Genomic DNA, 24691 nt, shown 5'->3' with positions numbered 1-24691 from the left:
CAGAAAATGTACTTTTAATACTTAAGTATTTTTAAAAGCAAGCACTTCAGTACTTTAACTTAAGTAAAAAATTTGACTGCACAACTTTCACTTGTATCGGAGTAACATTTAACCAGTGGGATCTGTACTTTGACTTAAGTAATATACAGTGGTGCTTGAAAGTTTGTGAACCCTTTAGAATTTTCTATATTTCTGCATAAATATGACCGAAAACATCATCAGATTTTCACACAAGTCCTAAAAGTAGATAAAGAGAACCCAGTTAAACAAATGAGACAAAAATATTATACTTGGTCATTTATTCTCATCTCATCTCATTATCTCTAGCCGCTTTATCCTTCTACAGGGTCACAGGCAAGCTGGAGCCTATCCCAGCTGACTACGGGCGAAAGGCGGGGTACACCCTGGACAAGTCGCCAGGTCATCACAGGGCTGACACATAGACACAGACAACCATTCACACTCACATTCACACCTACGGTCAATTTAGAGTCACCAGTTAACCTAACCTGCATGTCTTTGGACTGTGGGGGAAACCGGAGCACCCGGAGGAAACCCACGCGGACACGGGGAGAACATGCAAACTCCACACAGAAAGGCCCTCGCCGGCCCCGGGGCTCGAACCCAGGACCTTCTTGCTGTGAGGCGACAGCGCTAACCACTACACCACCGTGCCGCCCCGGTCATTTATTTATTGAGGAAAATGATCCAATATTACATATCTGTGAGTGGCAAAAGTATGTGAACCTCTAGGATTCACAGTTAATTTGAAGGTGAAATTAGAGTCAGGTGTTTTCAAATCAATGGGATGACAATCAGGTGTGAATGGGCACCGTTTTATTTAAAAAACAGTGATCTATCAAAGTCTGATCTTCACAACACGTTTGTGGAAGTGTATCATGGCACGAACAAAGGAGATTTCTGAGGACCTCAGAAAAGCGTTGTTGATGCTCATCAGGCTGGAAAAGGTTACAAAACCATCTCTAAAGAGTTCGGACTCCACCAATCCACAGTCAGACAGATTGTGTACAAATGGAAGAAATTCAAGACCATTATTCCCCTCCCCAGGAGTGGTCGACCAACAAAGATCACGCCAAGAGCAAGGCGTGTAATAGTCGGCGAGATCACAAAGGACCCCAGGGTAACTTCTAAGCAATTGAAGGCCACTCTCACATTGGCTAATGCTAATGTTCATGAGTCCACCATCAGGAGAACACTGAACAACAAATGGTGTGCATGGCGGAGTTGCAAGAAGAAAGCCACTGCTCTCCAAAAAGAACATTGCTGCTCATCTGCAGTTTGCTACAGATCGTGTGGACAAGCCAGAAGGCTATTGGAAAAATGTTTTATGGATGGATGAGACCAAAATGGAACTTTTTGGTTTAAATGAGAAGTGTTATGTTTGGAGAAAGGAAAACACTGCATTCCAGCATAAGAACCTTATCCCATCTGTGAAACAAGGTGGTGGTAGTATCATGGTTTGGGCCTGTTTTGCTGCATCTGGGCCAGGACGGCTTGCCATCATTGATGGAACAATGAATTCTGAATTATACCAGCGAATTCTAAAGGAAAATGTCAGGACATCTGTCCATGAGCTGAATCTCAAGAGAAGGTGGGTCATGCAGCAAGACAACGACCCTAAGCACACAAGTCATTCTACCAAAGAATGGTTAAAGAAGAATAAAGTTAATGTTTTGGAATGGCCAAGTCAAAGTCCTGACCTTAATCCAATCGAAATGTTGTGGAAGGACCTGAAGTGAGCAGTTCATGTGAGGAAACCCACCAACATCCCAGAGTTGAAGCTGTTCTGTACGGAGGAATGGGCTAAAATTCCTCCAAGCCAGTGTGCAGGACTGATCAACAGTTACCGCAAACATTTAGTTGCAGTTATTGCTGCACAAGGGGGTCACACCAGATACTGAAAGCAAAGGTTCATATACTTTTGCCACTCACAGATATGTAATATATTGGATCATTTTCCTCAATAAATAAATGACCAAGTATAATATTTTTGTCTCATTTGTTTAACTGGGTTCTCTTTATCTACTTTTAGGACTTGTGTGAAAATCTGATGATGTTTTAGGTTATATTTATGCAGAAATATAGAAAATTCTAAAGGGTTCACAAACTTTCAAGCACCACTGTACTTGGGTACTTTGTCCACCTCTGTTCTGTACCCTATAAAAATTACCACATTTAGCTCTGGCCATTTAAGTTTATAATAGTTTCCTTGATATATTCAAAACCTACTTTAGCAAAACCAGTCCAAGGATTTTGGGCCTATCTTCATAAAATTGGTGTGACTATACTATAATTATCCAAAATGTTAACATTTCTAAACCGTATGCCTGCCAGATGCCAGCCTATTTTAGCAGGGTGGAACTTGATTTACACAAACGTCTGTAATCCAGCACTGATTAGATGCATTTGCATCAAGCTTGAATGTGATGTTCAGTGCAAATTACAGTATTCTTCATCTTCTTAGTTTATTAGTATTACCGTAAAATACCAAATAATAGCCCGGGCGATTATTTGTCTCAATCACGTAAGAGACCCGGCGCGTATTAGAGACTAGGCGGCTATTTGGAACAGGCGATTAATTCCTTCTTCACAAACACCTTCCCCAAAATCTACCTCAAAACGGGGAAAAAATCATTCTCAGATAGGCCTACTTTTAACCAGTATAACTTACAGTTTGTTTAGAGTTAGATTACAGATAGCACGGTGCCGACTTCGGGGAATTTTGAAGACGCAGAATGCATCTTCGCATGGCACAGTCGGGGTGGATAAAGGATAAATCACACACCTTTTCCTGTTAATGACTAGTTAAGCGCATGCTTTACAAAATAATCAAGAAACCACACCATTGTCTGTGCGCAGCACTGTGATTTAATTACTCTGCAAAGTTATGGTCACTTGCTATCACCCTCACCCAGGGGCGCAGATACGTTTTTTGAACTGGGGGGGACAAAAAACTGGGGGGGACAAAGCTGCCAGCAAACCAACCCCAACCCTGATATGCCTGTCAAACTTGTTGTGGGTTTCCATAGCAACCAAGCTCGAGCTCGCAACCTGTGCAGTCTGCGCAGCTCAACCAACCGAATATCAGTCTTTGTTTTATGTGAGCTGTTGCAACTATGTATACACTGCCGTGCACCTCAATAAACCGAATGGTAATTAGTCTTTTGATTTTTCCGTGAGGTTTGCCTTATGCAAAGAAAGACAGCATAGACGTTTTTTCCTCCCTATAAGTGGGGGGGACCGAACGAGGTGAATTTAAATCTGGGTGGGACGAGTCCCCCCCCTCTATCTGCGCCTGTGCCCTCACCCATGCAGCCTCCACCCTTTGCGCTTCGCGATGTCTGTCAATCTGAAATTGCATGGAGGGCGCGACGTTGAAGCAACATAATTAGGGTGCGAAGTGTCAAACCAAAGGGTTTTTTCTTATGCTGAAAAATAAGTGACCTGCAGTGGCTACACACTGTCATCTTGCATCACGTTTCTCTCCAAGACGTCTCCCTATTTGGCCGATATGAGCCTATTCCCCGAGTGAGTTGGTACGGTGGCTCGACCCCGTAGAAAACTTAAAGTTCGGATGAAAGTTAGTTGAATAGGTTACTGACTTGTAGGCCTACATGTTGCCTGCCTGACGCGTGCTTCTGCCCAACTTGCACGACAGATTACTTGTTGAAAAGGCCCCTTGGATTAGATTGGCCGCGAGCAGACTGAAATGCATGTTAGAACGCTCTCACCTTTTTTGTAAAGCGTCTTCCAGATCCGAATGGGTAAGGGCAAGTGAAATGGTATAAGGTCTTTAATAAAACTCAGTGTGTGCTTTGACGCATGCATTCGGCAATTTAGGTCGTTTAACAGAAGCAGCAGTCCAACCTTGGAAACCCGCAGTCCTCAATGTCACCACACACGCTGGCTTTCGTTGAGTGAATACCCCAAAGGGGTGGCTAAGACATCTGTCAAAAGTTACGGAGTTGCATTCCTCAAGAAATATTACGGTAGACCAAGATTATAACATTGAAACGGCATGTTTATTATCACGTAACAAAATGTTGTAAACAGTATTATAGAAATAATTTCATTCATTCATTCATTCATTCATTCATATTGTTTCGGTAGAAAACTATGCAATGCAAAATCGTTTAAACACCAGAAAACCAGAAAAGTGCTGGGCCTCAAGATTCTAGATAGAACGTTCGGACGCTTTTTTTTTTTTTTTTTTAGACCCCGGCGAGTATTCGGAACCGGCCTTTATTTGTCACAACACACGCGTAAACCCGGCCGTTAAAGGGAACTCGGCGGTTAATTGGAACTCGGCTATTATTTGGTATTTTACGGTATTTTACTACCAAAATATTGTCCTCCCCAGTTGTTCTGAAATTTTCTGAGATATTAACCTGGAACAAATTCTACAGTGCTTGGTCTGACTAGGAATGGTGTGTTTGTTTTGAGCTTTTTGATTGGTTGAGCAGTTTACCAGCAGCAATGGTTTGGATTTTGATTCTTTTCCCATTTAAAATTAATGAGGGAATGTTCTGCCTTCCTACTTCCTATTCTATTAAAGACTATGTTGGTCTTATACGAGCCCTAAACAGACAAGTATCACAGTCTTAGTCTCCTGACAGGCATCTGAGCACCCTCAACTTATCTGTGGTTTGAACACCCGTGACATGTCGCTCACCCTTGCATTGACCATATCAAGAGGAACACTCTCTGGAGGCCCAAGGTCTTTTCTCAAAGCAAAAAAGAACCCAACAATCTGTTATAATTAAGGGGGTTTGGGCGGCCTGGATGGCACTTATTTTCCTGAGTGTGCGGAGACATATCCTGATCCTTTCCCAAAAAAGTAACACTCTATGCCTTGCACAGAAGCTCCACAAATGGGCTTGCCAAAGGTTGTCTCACTGAGAGTGACTTACCTACAGCTGGAGCACTGTCAAGACAGGACATATTGCTGGGACATTGAAGTATACCCAGAAGTGGTTCACCAAACTATTCTGACAACTTGGATACGTATCTGTATGCAAGTTATGATTTGGGAGAGCTGGGGATAAATTCATAACCCTTATCACAACTGCAAAAACTGCTTATTAGTCTACCTTGTCCATTTTTCTTGTCCACAGTTGTGATGAGACATTGTGACATCTGAAGTTCATTTCACCATTCTAAAAGAAATTCAAAGAATCTCACCAGTGGTTCTAGACTATATGCAACCCAGAGAGGCATGAGGATATCTTTGCTGTATCCACTGATGTAGGAAGAATGCTGAAGCACACAGTAGTTTGCATTCTCCTGTAGAACTCGTGGTACCCCATATGGCAGATGAAGATGTTTGGTCGTTGGGTCTGTCAGGATAGATGAACTCATTACTTAGCAATGCTGAAAATGTGAAATAAATGTAAAATTTGAAGGAAAAAAAAAAGATTTACATACTTGAACTAATCAGACGGCGATTGAGATATTCCACCTGTACCAGATAAAACATTTGATAATATAAACTCAGTTTACACCTGCTCATTTTATACTTCTTTTATCTGGATTGCATCCTGATATAATTTTAAGCAGCACATGCATTTAGACTTGTAGTGAAATGCGTATCCCAACAACTGAATTCATAATGTACCGTTTAAAAATCACATTGTATGGTTTCAGAGATAAATACAACATGATCCCCACTTTATGAGCTTGAACATACTACTTCACTTTTATCATACAACTGTTCATTTCAGGGTGCAACTGATCATGTCGTGCCAACCTCAGATTTGTTGTGGAACCTGCAGAAGCAGCCAAGGTCATCACTCCGAGACACAACAATAGTGGAACAGATGGAGGCTGGAGAGATCTCAGGAGGGTGGACTGGATGATGAAGTGGGTTCCTCAGTAGATGGTTGAGACTTCCATGAGTGCCATTGTTAGGGGCAGGGGGAATTCCCAACAAATCTAAATGAAGTTGAACAGTTATTTATCCTGCAGTTTAGATATTATACAGTTGCCCAAATACCGTTATAATACTTACTGTTAATTCAGCATTACCCATTAGCTAATTACATTACTTAATGTCTTCTACGTGGGTAATTAAATTAGATTAAATTATTAAATTTACTGTAATTAAAATTCACAGAAACAGGGCAGTTGAAGATTTTGCTTGACATGTCAGCAGATGAGGTTCCGCCAGAAGCTATCAAAACAATTTTTATCTACAGAAATATTGTACCAGTTTGGGGGGGGGAAAAAGAACAGATCCCAGATGAATGGAGGGAAGTCCATCTCAAAGCTACCAAAGAAAGGTAACCTGAAGTGTATAAACTACAAGGGCATCATGCTACTATCAGTTCCTGGCAAAGCGCTATGCAGAGTGATCCTAGAATGCTTGAGACAAGCATGGATTTAGAAGGACAAAGCTTGCAAAGACCACAAGTATCTACGTACACTGTGTATACCAATACAACAGTCAATGGAATGGAAGTCTTCACTACATGCCACCTTTACCAATTTCCAAAAATTATTCAACAGTCAACACCAATCCTATAGCAGCTATAGGAACTATGGCATTCCAGAGAACCTTGTCACTATTGTTCAGAGGTTGTACATGCAGGGTGATAATAGACATGACAGAAGGTGATGTGAATCAACATGATATCACCCTACAGAGGGAACTACTAGAAAAGGTGGATAGTTTTACCTAACTAGGAAATGTTGTTGTGAAAGATGGTGGATCAAACATGGGTTTAAAAGTCAAGTCAAGCGCAACCTGGCGAGTGTTAAGGCCAGTATGAAACAACATCTCACAGAAGACCCAACTGTGGATCTTTTACACCAACATCAAATCCAGAATCCAGTCTCCTGTATGGAACCAAAACACAGTGAACAACAAGGGCCATGACAGACAAGTTACAATTGTTTAACAACAAGTGCTTTAGGAACATACTGAGCAAACGCTGACCACACACCATCTGCATTGAGGACCTGTGGGAAACTACTAGGTAGGAGATGACCAAAATACAGATTAGATGAAGGACTTGGGGCTCCAAACTCAGAAAAGACAAGAACATCACCACTAGACAGTCTTTAACATGCCCCAGGGAACAAAATACAGACGAAGACCCTGGAACAGCTGGACAAGATCAGTAGAGGCTGAGATGAAAGAACTAAGATATTCTTGGAAGGAGCTGGACAAGATGGCCTAGAACAGAGTCAGATGGAGGTGATACATGGATTATCTATACCCTTCAAGAGGCAGCAGGGTTTAAGATATGATAAAGTTACCTAATGAAACTGTCTTTATGAGACGGATTACTTAAATTTCCAGTGTAGCACATACATTACTTGTATGTACCTAGCATCTTTATTGCTACCTGTATAAATAGACCCATTTCCCCAACAAGGGTTATAAACAGACAACCAAAGATAAGGTAGCTAAAAGGCCAACTATCTGAACAAATTTTTATACATCCTGTACAGGAAGCCTGTTTTGGGCCCATGGTTCCAGTACAGACTCATGTGTTGGGATTGTGCTCTTGTAATTTACTCTGTGCTTTGGTATGCATAAATTGCCTCTTCTATTATTTAGAATTTACATGTAGAAGCATTGGCTAAAGAATAAATATAGAAATATTCATAACAGTATTTTAGTTAATGGTGGTGTTAGCATGAAAAAAAAAAATCTAACTACAAATGCCACAAGGAGAAGCCATTCACATATTTTAATAGTACAAACAGTGTTCAACTAAAAAGAACAAACATTTGATTTGAGATCACTTACCACAAAGAAGGTTATACACTTCTATGTTTTCAAAGGGAGCTACAGTTGTTTTGTACTTCATTCCTGGTCCATATCCAATGAAAATGGTCTGTAAACAATGACAGTTTTAAAACTCCAAAGAGATAAGTGTGTATTTGGTTATATTCATTTTAGAGAATAAATATACAGAAATACTGTCAATATAAACCCTATAAAGGGTAGGAATCATGACTGTATAGCAGTGTAGGATCTGCTTTGTTATCTTTATTTATGTTTGTTAACCAACCCTTGTTATATTTAGTGTGTCTTGGTTTGCCTAAGACCACCCTCCTTGAATAAGGTTACCTATTATAGAAAGAGCCCGTTTTGGGCAGATGCAAAAAATGACCCAAGTCCATAAAGATTTCTCTACATTACACTACAAAACTGCTAAAACAAGATCATTACTCTTACATGCACTGTGCGACACTTTCAATAATAGTCAAGTTTATTTGTATAGCACTTTTAACAACAGACACTGTCGCAAAGCAGCTTTACAGAAAATTAAAAGACTTTAAACTTCTCATCTCATTATCTCTAGCAGGGTCGCAGCCAAGCTGGAGCCTATCCCAGCTGACTACGGGCGAAAGGCGGGGTACACCCTGGACAAGTCGCTAGGTCATCACAGGGCTGACACACAGACACAGACAACCATTCACACTCACACCTACGGTCAATTTAGAGTCACCAATTAGCCTAACCTGCATGTCTTTGGACTGTGGGGGAAACCGGAACACCCGGAGGAAACCCACGCGGACACGGGGAGAACATGCAAACTCCACACAGAAAGGCCCTCGCCGGCCCCGGGGCTCGAACCCAGGACCTTCTTGCTGTGAGGCGACAGCGCTAACCACTACACCACCGTGCCGCCCGACTTTAAACTTGAGCTAATTTTATCCCTAATTTATCCCCAATGAGCAAGCCTGTGGTGATGGTGGCAAGGAAAAACTCCCTTAGATGACACAAGGAAGAAACCTTGAGAGGAACCAGACTCAAAAGGGAACCCATCCTCATTTGGGTGATAACAGATAGCATGATTATAAATAACTTGCTTCTATAACTGTGTCCTATAGAGTCAAAAAGTACAACTGTGCAACCAGGAAATTCATTATAGTTTTAACATGAAGTCTATTTTGTTAAAGCTATAAACTGTTCATTGATGGAGACTTGAGTGCAAAACTGCTCATGGCAACTGCAGTCCAAAAGTTAGCAAGTCAATTGTAGTCCTCAGTCATAAAAGCATTACTGTAAGTGTCCAGAGTGTCTTCCAAGTGTGACTTTCGACTGTCCATATGGGGCCGTCCTCCACAGGAGCGATGTGATGAGACTCCAGCCAAATACAAATAATACTTGCAGATACTTAAGTTACATGCAGTAAACTGCTGTTGAACCATTCTTGACATGTTCAGGGAAGTCAGAAAACAAACAACTTATTTTTAGATTTAAAGAACTCCCATCTTCCAACATGTTCTGCTTTTCTAAGGAAAGATGTTTAATAATATATTGCAGCTGCAATTATTTGGCATCTGTCTTGGTATCTTATTTGAAACCAATACCTGTTGTGATGATCCATTCATGTCCTTCAAGTTACAAGCCTGAAGCATGTACCGTATAAAAAAACTCAAAAGCTATACAGGCAGAACAAATGGTAAAAGCAGACCAGATGCAGCCAGTGTCACTATACACGATGAAGAGTTATCACTCATCAGGGGCGTAGCTGGGGGGGGGGGGGGGGGGGGGTGTCCTGGGGTGCCCATGAAGCCCCAATCCACTCCCATTTGTGAGACCATACATTTTTTCATTAGCTGCATAAGAATATTAGAAAAGCGCCCACTGTAATTTTTCTAACTTTTTAAAAAAAAACTAGATTGTCACCTCAGCCTCATTAGGGTTTCTATAACCTTGACTTCCTGTGGTTTGGGCGCGAAAACCCAGTTTGTCAGAGTGTGTGCGGGAGAGGCGGATGTAAGTGCAGATATGTTAAATAATACACAGTGCGATATGAGCATAAAGTGCATGAAACGCACACAACAGGCAAACAGTCCGAAACAGCAGGCAAAGTCGTAATCGAAGAAACAGGCAGGAGGTCAATCGAGGCGCGAACAGAATATCAGAGGCAAAACTATACAAGATCAAGAGACGAGAAACAGGAGTTGAAAAACCAGGTGGTCAACAAGAACAAGGACAGGAAACAAGGCTCTGTAAGGCCCACTAGACGCGGTGTAATACTTCGCATCGTCCTTGCATGGGCTCAGTCCTTAAATAGCCTAAACATAGTTCATTGATTAAAGACAGGTGTTCTTTGTTAACGGCGCATGTGCCGGAGCTTGTTAGGTGTGCGTGTAGTCCGAGGTGTACCTTCAGGTGCAGGGGCCAAGACGCGCAGTACTGACAGTTCTGCGCAAGTGCAACACGATCGCACTAGAAAGCATGGTCAAGCTGCCAGTGTAGCTGCAGTCTTTTTAGTTGCAAATTACGAGTATTTCCTCTTGTGTTAATAATTCGCCATGTCAAAACAAGCGAAACTTTCCTCCTTCTTTCGACGTGAAGACAGGTAAGCAAATTATTATATATATTTTTCCATAGGGCGGCACGGTGGTGTAGTGGTTAGCACTGTCGCCTCACAGCAAGAAGGTCCGGGTTCGAGCCCCGTGGCCGGCGAGGGCCTTTCTGTGTGGAGTTTGCATGTTCTCCCTGTATCCGCGTGGGTTTCCTCTGGGTGCTCCGGTTTCCCCCACAGTCCAAAGACATGCAGGCTAGGTTAACTGGTGACTCTAAATTGAGCGTAGGTGTGAATGTGAGTGTGAATGGTTGTCTGTGTCTATGTGTCAGCCCTGTGATGACCTGGCGACTTGTCCAGGGTGTACCCCGCCTTTCGCCCGTAGTCAGCTGGGATAGGCTCCAGCTTGCCTGCGACCCTGTAGAACAGGATAAAGCAGCGAGAGATAATGAGAGGAGATATTTTTCCATCAAAGTTGCATTTCGTGGCTTTGAAGCCAAGTTTTAGTGTGCCGTTTCTAGAACACATCAAGAAAACGTGGAAGAAACAGCAATAATGCAAGAGCCGGTTTCTAAGCTACCTAAAACTAGCAATGGTAGTTATTTTTTGTTACATAATGTACTCAGGCTGCCAGTCAGTGTGTGACACCCTCTTTGAAAAATCCTAGCTACGCCCCTGCTCATTATTTACTAAATAGGACATACTACACTGACCTGCATGTTTCTGAAGACATTATCTGAACCGTGGAAGCCACCACTGCAGTACTTAATTTCATTTGGCTTGCTGGAGAAAAACAGGGACACAAAGACAATAACGATTAATGCAACTTCGCTGAAATGTGCAGAGTTGATGCCTGCTTTTATATAAATGTAAATTTATTACTATTACTTTAATAGCTGTTGAATATAGATCAGAAACTATATTTACAAAGAAAAAAGTTGCTCCTAACAGACCACTGAAAGTGACACATTAATTCTTCATTATGTCACACACATGGCACATCTCTACTGTTATACAACACCAACTGGCACTGTGTGAAAAAGTAATTGCTCCCTTGGTTCCTTAATAAGCCAATTAATCATTGTGTTCATTTAGACTAGTCACAGCCCGATTACTGCCACTCCTGTTGAATCTAAACATCACTTAAATTCTCAACAAGCAGCAAATTATGGTGCGATAAAAATAAATTTGAACTACATCATATTGGAAAGGTTACAACACATTTCTGAGACTCCAACAAACCACAGTGATGGCCATTATCTCTACATGGAGAAAACTTGGGACAGTACTGAATTTCCCCAGAATTAGCTGGACTACCCAAATTCCTCCAAGAACATATTGACAACTCATCAAAGAAGTCACAAAAGAACCCAGATGAACATCTGAGGATCTGCAGGCCTCACGTCAGATAACATCAGTGTTCATGATCCCACATTTGGAAAGAAACATTTTCCAATTTAGTTAATCCTCTGTTTCAAGTGTATCAGAAGTGTTTGCATTTTTGTTGCGTAATAAACTATTTAATGAACTGGCATTTTACTCTTGTAGAAGACGTGGCAGTAATTTGGAAATGGACTGGTCAAAAATATGGGTCAAAGAGACCATCTGAAATAAATCCGCTCATTTAGATTTATATTTAACAAAAATGTTCTTAAGGGAATGTCAAGCATCATTTTTGTCAGAATGTCATGGTGAACAATGTGGCGATTTTCAGCAATATTAAGTTCAGGAAATTTACACCATTTACAGAATATACTTTTATACCACATATTACAAAAAGGTATGTGGCAGTGCGTTTTTTAATTTGCATAATATTAAGAGAATTAAGAAGTATTTGCATAGGGAAAGTCTGTGTACAATTGTCCATGCTTTTATTACATCTCGTCTTGATTACTGTAGTAGTTTAATGTATGGACCTCCCAGATCGCCAAGTTACAGAATGCTGCTGCAAGATTGATCATGGACATACCTACGTATTCTCACATAACTCCAGTGCTTTATGAACTTCATTGGCTGCCTGTTATGCACAGAATTTCTTTTAAGATTCTTGTCCTTACTTTTAAAGCTATTTATGGACTGGCTCCATCATATCTTAATGATCTAATTAGTATTAAGCAGAAGAGCTCATACTGCGTACGGTCTAATAATAGCTTAATGTTAGACGTTCCTCGGGAGATCATGCATAAAACACAGGGTGCTAGGTCCTTTACTTATGTTGCACCAATTTTATGGAACAGCCTTCCTCCTTGAAATTAAATTACTTTGTGTTTTTAAACGCAAGTTGAAGATGCATTTGTTTATGGCTGCATTTTGATTTCATTTATTAATTTTATTATTAATGGCGGTACTACTTTATTTTATTGTATTTTAATAAATTTTTATTGCATTTTAATTATATCTTCTTAGCTATTGTATTTTTTAGATAATTGGTTGTATTGATATTTATTTTTGACATTGCAAAGTGCTTTTGATCATTGTATGTAAATGGCACTATATAACATTATTATTAACAATAATAATAATAATAATAATAAGTATATTGCTATGTGATTCCCTCACACAAACACACGTACTGTATTCACAAAAAGTTTTCTACATTTTATTTGACTACTTTTGCTTTTTCTTGTTAGAATAGAGAAAGTCAGGTGGGATTTTGGGAGAGTTAGTATTATGTCTTGGACTGTCTAGAATGTACACTTTTCCCCCTCAGATGTGAATTTTGTTTCATAAATTTGCTTTTGTCTAAATGCGCTGTCATGATTACTTTAAATGGTACCACTGAATTTAAAAACGAATGTTTAAAATGTTAAAAGAAAAGAAAATCAACAGTCAAGCTTCTTGTCAATGATGGAAAAAAGTGAATACTTACAGGGCTGCTTGCCACTGAGATTTCATGTAGAGATGTGCTCTTTCTATACGGACATTGTTAGCAAAATGGAGTCGTTTAGGAAGATGCTCTTTTAGATAAGGCTTCATTGGCTGATCAGGAGCTCTGCACTTCAAATGCATGTAGGTGGAAAAGAAAGAATAAAAAGATGCATTAACTTGGAAAAAGGGGAAAAGTGCTTTTCAGATTATTAACAATGTTAATTGTCCATAATAAGAGATTCATACCGACAGATTCTTCACTAGCTCTTCATACTTGACTGTCACAGGACAAAACCGAGAAAAAAAAATTAGAAAGAAAATTAATGCACAGCCATGCTTTAAAATAAATAAATAAATAAATAAATAAAAAGCCACTAACACACAAACACACTGCAAACATGCAACAATACAAACATATGGTTCATTGTATTCATGTCAGGACAGACACAAATGTTTTGTATGGACTTACAAGTGAAAAACTCTTCTGGAAGGCGTTTGGGTCGGACTCGTGCAGCAGGACCCTGGATGACTATGAAATCATCAATGTTGTCCTGGTATGATGACACATAAACAGCTTTTTTGCATGAAGCTTCTTCCATTCCTAGTTGTCACAGCAAGAATATTAAAAAAAAAAAAAAAAAAAATCACAGAGACTGGAATAAGATGTTTTGCTAGATTTAGAGTGGCTCTTTGTATAATAAATAAATTGAGAGTAAGCTCTCAGGCATTTTTCCAGTTGGGTAGGAGTGACTACATCATCATAACACGTGAAGTTTGCCTGGGAAAACCGTCGCATAAGCAGCGAATTGCTCTTAGCCCTTCTGTGGCCAGCTTGGGCCCTCCAGCACCTGCATGCTTCACTTCCCTTACTCTTCCCCAACCTCTCTCATTAAACCTTCAGCTATCTTGCACCAAATCTCTGAGTTGTGTGTGTCTGTGTTTTCCCTGCCACAGCCGCGAGTGCCACACTGGTGGAGAATTTGGCACGAACATGGCACCCCCTCCCACATGGAACCACTCCTGCAGCACCTCCTGGAGACCAACCTCCAGCAACAGCAGGTGACCCAAGAACTCACCAAAGGACTTCAGATTGCCATCCAGGAGCTGCTGCAGCAATGAACCAAAGCCTCTCTGCTACTGGGCTGCCTCCTGGACCCCTGGCAGGAAGCGCTTCATCTGCTGTACAAGCTGACCCTGAAGTGTCAAGGTGTACCTATATGCTTTTGAGCAGACTGCGTTTTGGGAGGGGTGGCCAGATGAAGAATGGGCCCAGATTCTAGCTCCTCTCTACACCAGTGAGGCCAAGCTAGCATACTTCAGTCTACCGCTGGCCTCAACAGAGGATTACTAGCTCTTAAAAGAGCAAAACTTGGGGCACTGTGTGTTTTCCGTCTGCCAGCCTGTGACAGAGTTCCATTGCTGGGTGTACCGGGCTGAGGTCAACCCTTGCAGCCAAATGGACACTTTGCTGAGGACTACCAAGTGTTGGCTGCAACCCAAGCAGCACTCAGCCATGCAGGTTGCAGAGTGGATCACCATGGAGTGGATCACCATGGATTAGATCCTCTGGGTGCGAACTTCAGCAAAACCATGGCCATTAGCATGAGAGCACCCAAGATCCCCGAGGAGCTAGTTGAGGCCCTTGAGCGTGCCCTGGCAATGCTGGACATCAACAAGCAAGACAAGCCAGCTCCAGACCCTGCCAGGCCTGTGCACTCCCCTATCCTGGGCCCCTGTGGAGCCCCGACGACACCCTCAGTGGGCCACTCACCCTCCCTTCTCCTGCTGATGAGCCCATGCCTACTGCGTCTAAGCCACCCTCACCCACTACAGCCCAGAAACTGTGGCTCATTGGCTGCATCATCCATTCACCTGCTAGTCCTCATCTTCCAAGCGCCCCAGTGCAGGTTGAGGGGTGGCCAGTGCAAGCCCTCCTGGACCCCGGTAGCACCATGTTAGCCCATCCTTCTGTCTTGCCCAAGGCTGCAGGACACTGCAGTATCATCAAGGTCACCTGCATGCATGGGGACACACCTTGGTCACCACTTACATCTGCATTAGGGATGACAGGAGGCGAGTGGAAAGTGTCTGTAGGTATGGTACCCAATAGGTCCTCCTAGTTCGGGACTGGCCTGGATTCTCGAGGGGAGCTGCCTACCACCAGGAGGATGAGGAGGAGATATCAGGCCCCACGGAGACCTCTGGACAGCACGCCACCACCCCAAGACATGTGCCTGGCTGGGGAACACGAGGAAGCTTAGGACTGCACTGTTAAAGGTGAAATCACACACCACCTCTAACCCACTCTCATGTGCATTTAAGCAGGTGACACACGCAGGGAACTTTAGGCAGAAGCAGGACAAGCAGCTGAAAAATTGGGCAGGTGCGCTTTATTGAGGACAAAGCCCAGCAGCCAGGGCAGCCAATCCCCAACTCCTACTTCCTGGTCTGCCAGAGCCTAGTCTACCAGCATACAGAACAGTGTGGCCAAGGCAAGGACCTACTGGTGGTTCCCCACTCCAAGGTGGATGCAGTGATGCACTTGGTCCACTCCCACCCCTTGGGCAGTCACCTGGAGAGCCAGAGCACCCTTGAAAAAAATCAAAAACTGGTTCCTCTGGCTGGGGATGAATGTGGAGGTCTGCCAGTGATGCCCCAATGTTAGTGCACCACCCCTGAACGCCTGTTCCGCTCATACCTCTCCCAATCATCAGCATTCCCTTCCATAGAGTGGACATTGATCTGGTGGGTTCCCTTCCCAAGTCTGCCCAGGGCCATGAACATATCCTTGTCATCATGGACTATGCCACTTGATACTCCGAGGCAGTCCCCCTGTGAAAAGCCACCTCCAAGAATATAGTCAGGGAACTGGTTCTGCTGTTTTCCTGCATGGGGCTCCCCAAAGACATTCTCACTGATCAAGGTACCCCATTCATATCAAAATTAATGTCGAATTTGTGTTGGCTGTTGCAGGTCAGGCAGTTTCATACAGTGGCGTACCATCCCCAAACCGACGAACTGTTTGAAATTCAACTAGACCCTGAAGAGGATACTCTGGTGAGTAGTGGATGAACACATCTGGAACTGGGACCTCCTTTTGCCCTATGTCTGGTTTTCCATCCAGAAAATGCCCCAAACGTCCACTGGCTTCACCTCCTTTGAGCTGCTGATTGGGAGAAGGCCCCAGGGACTCCTAGACGTGGCCAAGGAAGCCTGGGAAGAGCAGTCCTCACTGTTCAGGATGACAATAGAAATATGTGAGAGAGATGCAGAAGCGCATTGATAAAATGGTCCCCATCATGCACCAGCACATACTCGCTGCCCAGGCTGAGCAGCGCCACCACTACAACTGCTCTGCCCAGTCCCAGGAGTTCCAGTCCCTTGATTGAGTGCTAGTACTCATCCCCAGTACCAACTGCAAGTTCCTTACATGGTGGCAAGGTCCCTTCATGGTGGCTGAGTGTATCAGGCCAGTGCTGCCTGCAACAGCCAGGTAAGCACAAAGACACTCAGTATGAGATACTAGTGCATCTCAAACAATTAGAATATCATGAAAAAGTTCATTTTTTTATAATTTAATTAAAAAAGGTAAACTTTCATATATTCAATATTAATTACATGTAAAGTGAAATATTTAAAGCCTTTTTTTGTTTTAATTTTGATTGATGATTAGTTTTGACACTGTGGGAAGGTGCCAAGTCCTGCTGGAAAAAGAAATTGGCATCTCCATAAAGCTTGTCAGCAGATGGAAGCATTAAGTGCTCCAAAATCTCCTGGTAGACAGCTGCATTGACTTTGGACTTGATAAAACACAGTGGACCAACACCAGCAGATGACATGGCACCCCAAATCATGATAAGACTGCAGAAACTTCACACTGGACTTCAAACACCTTGGATTCTGTGCCTCTCCCTTCTTCCTCCAGACTCTAGGACCTTGATTTCCAAATGAAATGCAAAATTTACTTTCATCTGTAAAGAGGACTTTGGACCCCTGAGCAACAGTCCAGTTCTTTCTCTCCTTAACCCAGGAAAGATGCTTTAGATGTTGTCTCTGGTTCAGGAGTTGCTTGAGATGAGGAATGTGACAGTTGTAGCCACTTTCCTGAAGACATTTGTGCATGGTGGCTCTTGATGCACTGACTCCAGCCTCAGTCCACTCCTTGTGAAGCTCTCCCAAGTTCTTGAATCAACTTTAACAATCCTCTCAAGGCTGTGGTCATCCCTGTTGTCCAGCCAGCCTTTTCAACAATGACCTTCTGTGGCTTACTTTCCTTGTGGAGGGTGTCGATGATCATCTTCTGGACAACTATCAAGTCAGCAGTCTTCCTAATGATAGCGGTTGCATGTACTGAACAAAACCGAGAGGTACACGGTATTTATACTGTTTTATTCAAGCTTGAAATGAAATATTATATTTTAAGATATGATTATTTTTTGTGTTGTAGGCCATAATTATCAAAATTAAAGTAGAAAAATGCTTGAAACATTTTAGTTTACATGTAATGAGTCTAGAATATATTAAGTTTTCACTTTCTTAAATAACTGATCGAAAATACTGAACTTTTTCATGATGTTCTAATTGTTTGAGATGCACAAGTATATCATATTAAATCTGTTAAAGTGCTGGATTCAGCTCCTTCCTCTGCTCTCAGCCCACGCCCTTGTGTCCCCAGATCCTCCAGGGCATGCACTGTTCCAGCTGGGAGAAGACCTCTCTGGCCGACAGCGCCAAGAACTGTAAGAGCTGCTGGGTCAGTATGCTGATGTATTTACAGCAGAATCAGGTCAGACCCACCTGATCCTGCACAAATTCTGGACCCCCCGGTTTGTGATTCTTCAACACCTCTATCGCATCCCAGAGGTCCATCATCATGCGATTAAGATGGCACAAATCCTGTGAAGTGGCATCATCGAGGAGTCCACCAGCCCCTGGTCAAGCTCTATCATGGCAGTACCCAAGCTCTGTGGAAGTTCTGAGACTATGCAACGACTTCAGGAAGCTCAACGCGGTCTCACACTTCGACAGCTATCCCCTGCCCAGAGTAGATGAACTAGTTGACAGGCTCAGGAGGGCCTGGTTCATCTCCACCCTGGACCTCACCAAGGGCTACTGGCAAGTAACTCACTTTACTTGTGAGTGTTTTTAAATTTATGGCTGATTGGTGTAATATACACACATGATCACAAAATTTTGAAAAAAAAAAGGAATAAAAAGGCATAGTCATCACAATATAATTACCATGATCTGACAGGAGAACCAGGTTTACACATTTATGGAGTTTTCTCTGCTTGAGACCATCCATTATCAACCGCATAATCTCATCAACCTTCAATAGAGCCTCAACCACCTAAAACACAAAGTTGCAACAAAGATATTTTTTGTGTTTAAAAAACAAAACAAAAAAACCTTCACCACATATGACATGACATTTGAACTGTCTGTTGAATACAAGTTGAGTATCTTATAAATGTTGATATAGTCAGCACTAATATGGATATGTTTGGAAATGCATCCCTTCTCATCTGTTTTGCCTTTCCATTCACACCAAAATGTCATTTTCAATTATTGAAGTTATTTGGATAATTTTAAAATGCATTGCTCCAATAATCGAAAATGTGGCTTTGAAAAATGCAGACATACTGTAGGATTGTAACATGATCTTTAAAATTCCAAGATGGCAGAAATTATATTTTTTGTGTTAAGCAATTTGTTTTCATGTTTGACTACTTTATGAACTACTTTACTTTATAGAAGAGAGACTGGGACAGCCAGGAAAGTGTGGTTTATGCTCATATTTTCAAAACAAAATGCTGGAAATTATGTAAAGGTTATGGATCAGACACCCACATGGAAATAAAAAGTAAAATGAATTTACTTAACTCATTGGCTCCACGTGAATTAACTGAATTGCATTAACACAATTTGTTTTTGTACAGCCAATAGGATTTGATCATGTAAAAATTAACCTCTGTGCAGTCACCCAAGCTGAGGGTCAAACCCAAGACCTGTGAAGCAATGATGTTCCACACTGTACTACAGTACCACACATGATTTAATCAGGTTAATTTAATAGTCATTCCTTCCCGTCAGTGCCAAAATGAGGCCCTTGTGAGACTTTGTAACGTAATTGGATCCAGTTAATACTATGTACATTGCTCACAGTCACTGCACATAATTCAGAGTAGATTAGATACATGTTTAAATTAAATTTAGTACAAGTAATGAAATCATATCTTGATGAGAAATGAAATATTTATGCAAACTGTACATATTTTCCTTTAAATCTGATTGAGCACATGTTCCCTTTTTTCAGTAAAGTGTTCACATCCAGCTTTCTTTCTTTCTTTCTTTCTTTCTTTCTTTCTTTCTTTCTTTCTTTCTTAATTTTCATGTCCGCTGTGGACGTAAAACTTTTGGGGAAACGGACTGAAAACAGACTAAAACAAAAATATTTTTTCAAAACACAATTATGGCAGATACACTGGTTATTGGTGTAGTTCCATGCATCCACGGTCACAGTGTAGTTCCCATGCATCCAGACATCTCCCTTCTATTACAGCACTGTAACAGGTATATGGATGGATGCATCACTGATCATCTTTTTCTTACAACACACACAATCTCTGTCAGGTTGACCAACTCTTAACTATTGAAAATCAGTAGCCTTTGTCCTGCATTTGGGACAACAAATCAATCTTAACTGCACACACAACGCTTTGACAACTCTTCCTTCACTCACAGAGCACAAAGGATGAAAGTCATGCTCACCATAGCAAACCTTGTGCTAGTTTTCTAAATTTTCTCCTTATAATAATAAGAATAAGCAATAATTTATCACTTTTCACACTTTTTTGCTTTACTCCATGACATACCAAAGGCATGTGAGTATACATGAGAAAATTGCTTTTAATTTCATCAGTTTTCAGGAGAAATACAGCATTGTTTCAATGAGCTGTAAAGGTAAGAGCAAATTTGTCCACGTGTGTAATCATCACTCAGGACACTGAATAAGGTCAAGTTGGACAATGCTGAAATACTGCAGGTGTTACTTACATTTGGTGTCACTGCCTGATGAGGATTTCGAGCAGATCCGTTCAGAATAGTCTCCATTTGCTCTCTTTAAGCAAAAATATTCTCTTTTAGAGGCAAGTGGAAAAGGAAAGAAAAAATACAGGAGCTGATACAGGGTATAAGGAAGAGTGAAGAAATTATGAGTAGTTAAAAAAAATGTGTAAATGTTAAAATGCCAAAGCAGTGAGAATCTCAGGAAAGATATCAGTGGAACTGCCAAAAACTTGGCACTCCTTTCCACAGTAGCATCAGCTACAGGTGTGTCTGGCTAAAAACTTGCCAAATTTGGTACCTTTTTCAAAATGTTTCACACTTTCTTAGCATGCCATCTCTTTTGAGCAAAATTTTGGACTCAATTTTAAATAGTTCATCTTAATATCATGCACCTGACATTACCCACGAGATCTAATATTAGCCAATGATCAATGACCTCATGCTTTTGATATGTAAACTGGCAGAACGGCAAGCACAGTAGTCTGGTGGACCATGGAGCTGTGTGCTCTGCCCTTTCCAAGATCCAGCCCTGACCCTGTTACTGAGTGTACACACACACACACACACACACACACACACACACACACACACACCTGATAGTGATGGAGGACCAGCCCTGAACATTATGGAGTATACACACCTGACAGTGATGGAGGAGGGGGTAAGGGGCGGCAGCAACTACATGGTCTCTAGTGACACTGAGACTAAAATAATTACTAAGTCAATCTCTGGGTTGCACAAAACCTACCCAACACTATAAATAATCCATTAAAATGATTCAGTCTATTTTTTCCCCTAGATTTTGTGTAGAAAAAAAAAATTCCAGTAGTTTACAGTACACCATTATATGTTTACAGCTGTTCTATTTGGACGTGTGGAACATCTCATCTCATTATCTCTAGCCGCTTTATCCTTCTACAGGGTCGCAGGCAAGCTGGAGCCTATCCCAACTGACTACGGGCGAAAGGCGGGGTACACCCTGGACAAGTCGCCAGGTCATCACAGGGCTGACACATAGACACAGACAACCATTCACACTCACATTCACACCTACGGTCAATTTAGAGTCACCAGTTAACCTAACCTGCATGTCTTTGGACTGTGGGGGAAACCGGAGCACCCGGAGGAAACCCACGCGGACACGGGGAGAACATGCAAACTCCACACAGAAAGGCCCTCGCCGGCCCCGGGGCTCGAACCCAGGACCTTCTTGCTGTGAGGGGACAGCGCCAACCACTACACCACCGTGCCGCCCCGTGTGGAACATTATTATAAATAATTTAATCTGTCTCAATCTGCTAAGCCCTTATTAGTGGACAAAGACAGTTAATGTTTATTTGTAAAATACAAAAATGTTGATTTATTTGGTTTAACTTCTTTATCTCATGCAATTTTTCCAAATCACCTTTCATTTGTGTTAAATTATCCCCAGAGAACGCTACGCTGAATCTCGATGATGCCACAGCCATCAATGGCCGGGAGCTCAAGAGAGCTAAATTTGGCTGTGCTCTCAGGGAGGGAGGAGTGGCATAACTCTCTCTCCTCTGTCAATCACAGCGACATTAGCTAACCATGGGCTTCTATGAGTTCATGCATACAGAAGTGGGTGAATAGCACTTTCCTCAGTGTGTATTACAACCCCGATTCCAAAAAAGTTGGGACAAAGTACAAATTGTAAATAAAAATGGAATGCAATAATTTACAAATCTCAAAAACTGATATTGTATTCACAATAGAACATAGACAACATATCAAATGTCGAAAGTGAGACATTTTTAAATTTCATGCCAAATATTGGCTCATTTGAAATTTCATGACAGCAACACATCTCAAAAAAGTTGGGACAGGGGCAATAAGAGGCTGGAAAAGTTAAAGGTACAAAAAAGGAACAGCTGGAGGACCAAATTGCAACTCATTAGGTCAACTGGCAATAGGTCATTAACATGACTGGGTATAAAAAGAGCATCTTGGAGTGGCAGCGGCTCTCAGAAGTAAAGATGGGAAGAGGATCACCAATCCCCCTAATTCTGTGCTGACAAATAGTGGAGCAATATCAGAAAGGAGTTCGACAGTGTAAAATTGCAAAGAGTTTGAACATATCATCTACAGTGCATATCATCATCAAAAGATTCAGAGAATCTGGAAGAATCTCTGTGCGTAAGGGTCAAGGCTGGAAAACCATACTGGGTGCCCGTGATCTTCGGGCCCTTAGATGGCACTGCATCACATACAGGCATGCTTCTGTATTGGAAATCACAAAAAGTTTGGGATTTTTTTTTTTTTATAATCTAACCCTGATCTATGCTTCTCCACAACTTTGTCTCTGACCTGTTTGGAGGCTCCTTGGTTTTCATGTTGCTTGCTTAGTAGTGTTGCAGAGTCAGGGTCCTTCCAGGACAGGTTGATTTATACAGACATCATGTGACAGATCATGTGACACTTTGTACACAGGTGGATTTTAAATCAACTAATTTTGTGACTTACGAAGCGAATTAGTTGGACCAGCTCTTATTTAGGGGTTTCATGTGAAAGGGGATGAATACCTATGCACACTCCAGATTTCAGTTTTTAAATCTTATTGTTTGTGTCACAATAAAACAATTTGCCCCTTTAAAGTGGTGGGCATGTTGTGTAAATCAAATTGCACTAACCCCCTCCCAAAAAACAAACAAACAAATAAAACAAAAAACAAAAACAAATTTAATTCCATCTTGTAATGCAACAAAACAGGACAAGCACCAAGGGGGATGAATACTTTCAAGACACTGTACCAATAAAAATCCAACTTTGGGGAACAAATTATAGAGTTGAGGCGTTGGTTAGCCCACGCCTCACCTACCCACTAATTCTGTGGATGGATTGGCTGGAGTTTAGGAACCTAATAGAGTGAGTGGTGGTTGGTGGGTGGGTCCTGCAGTAGCGCATCATGGGGGGATCCCAGTGTGCCGTTATCTGGTGAAGCCGTCCCAGAGCTGTCTACTTCAGCCCCACATCATAGTGACATGGAGAGTGGAGAGTGTATTAGCCCTCTCTGTTCTCTAGGGGTTCCCTAATGGATTTCCCTCTGGTGCAGGTGCGAGACGAGACTCTGCGGCATGCTTTTGACCAAGTAAGAGTATTCGATGGGCAGGATCTCCAGCTTAAAGCTGCACTCTCCCACCCATACCTTTCCATAATTAAAAGACAGATTATATTGCATGATGCAGGACACTCAAACTGGAGAGCAAATAACCCAGTTATTGATACAAAAAGGCTGCAGGAAACTCCTTTTCATGTGGCTCATTATAACCCCATGGCCAGACACCTATGGCAAGATGAACCATTAACTAGACTCATGGCCTGATTTTACGGCCCAGGGATTGGCGGGGATGTATGCTGGTGGTGTGCGGCATATTGTGAGTGCTAAGTGGTAAATCCAGCGGCCTCCCCAGAAGCACCATTGAGCCCTCTTCCCGTAAGTGAGACCCCCTTTGAAAGAAGAATTGTGATGGATCTTGTCAGGCCATTAGATTGGACTGCATGAGGGCATCATTTTATTTTAGTCATGACGGACTATGCAATGCGATACCCAGAAGACGTGTTGTGTAATGTTTCTGTACGCAGTGTCACAGAGGCACTGTTTAAAATTATCTCCTGAGTCAGGATTCTGAAAGAAATTTTGACTGATCAAAGCACTGTGTCACACATACACTTTGCAAACTCTACTAGTTACTAGGGGTTAAATCAAATCAATTGACACCAGCATTTATCATCTACAAACAAACGGCTTGGTCAACTGATTTAACTGAACTCTTAAGAGCTTAATTCGTAAGTTTGTGTGCGAAGACACTTGTAACGGAGATAAGTGGTTCAAGCCCCTGTTATTCACAGTACAAGAGGTCTCACAAACCTCCATGGAGTTCTCCCCCTTTGAATTATTATATGGGCATAAGGTTCAGGGCATCTTAGACATCATACAGGAAAATTGGGAGGAGGGGCCTTCCGACAGTAAAAGTGAAATTCAGTACAATTCTCAACCTGTGTGCAAAACTCTACACACTCAGCCACCTAACCCAGGAGAATTTGTTGCAGGTGCAAGAATGTCAGTCCCAGCTGTACAACAGGGGTGTGCGCCTTAGAGAATTCACACTGGGAGATGAAGTTCTCATTATTTCCCCACATCAAGCTCTAAATTACTCACCAAGTGGCATGGGTTCTTTGAGGTCACATGACAAGTCAGGGACATTGACTATGAGGTGAAGCAAACGGATAGAAGCAGGGTGCAGCAGATATACCACCTCAATCTGCTCAAACTATCGAACAAGGGGGTCCCTGTGGCATTGGCAACGGTAGTTCTGGAGAGGGAGGAGCTGGGGCCAGAGGTAAAAATGAAATCCACTGCACAATCCCTGGGCCCCTGTGGAGACCACCTTTTGCCGGCCCAAGTCACAGAGATTATCAGATTGCAAATTGAGTTTTCTGAC

General features: G+C 42.0%; 1 protein-coding gene across 2 annotated transcripts in view; it reads right to left on the bottom strand.

The window, feature by feature from the left end:
- The window catches only part of enpp1 (ectonucleotide pyrophosphatase/phosphodiesterase 1), a 122757-nt gene that overhangs the window by 9355 nt on the left and 88711 nt on the right, over positions 1-24691 (bottom strand). For both annotated transcript variants that reach the window (XM_060914219.1, XM_060914220.1), the window contains 9 exons: positions 18402-18510; positions 13630-13761; positions 13407-13438; positions 13162-13289; positions 11006-11075; positions 7775-7862; positions 5768-5952; positions 5446-5479; positions 5203-5357 (listed from right to left, as the gene is read on the bottom strand). In XM_060914219.1, coding sequence (XP_060770202.1) covers positions 5203-5357; positions 5446-5479; positions 5768-5952; positions 7775-7862; positions 11006-11075; positions 13162-13289; positions 13407-13438; positions 13630-13761; positions 18402-18510 — 933 coding nt within the window. The remainder of the gene's footprint in view (positions 1-5202; positions 5358-5445; positions 5480-5767; positions 5953-7774; positions 7863-11005; positions 11076-13161; positions 13290-13406; positions 13439-13629; positions 13762-18401; positions 18511-24691) is intronic.

This window comes from Neoarius graeffei, chromosome 2 (genome assembly GCF_027579695.1).
Source record: "Neoarius graeffei isolate fNeoGra1 chromosome 2, fNeoGra1.pri, whole genome shotgun sequence".
Taxonomy (NCBI): Eukaryota; Metazoa; Chordata; class Actinopteri; order Siluriformes; family Ariidae; genus Neoarius; species Neoarius graeffei.
This window is presented reverse-complemented; position numbering and strand designations above follow the sequence as displayed.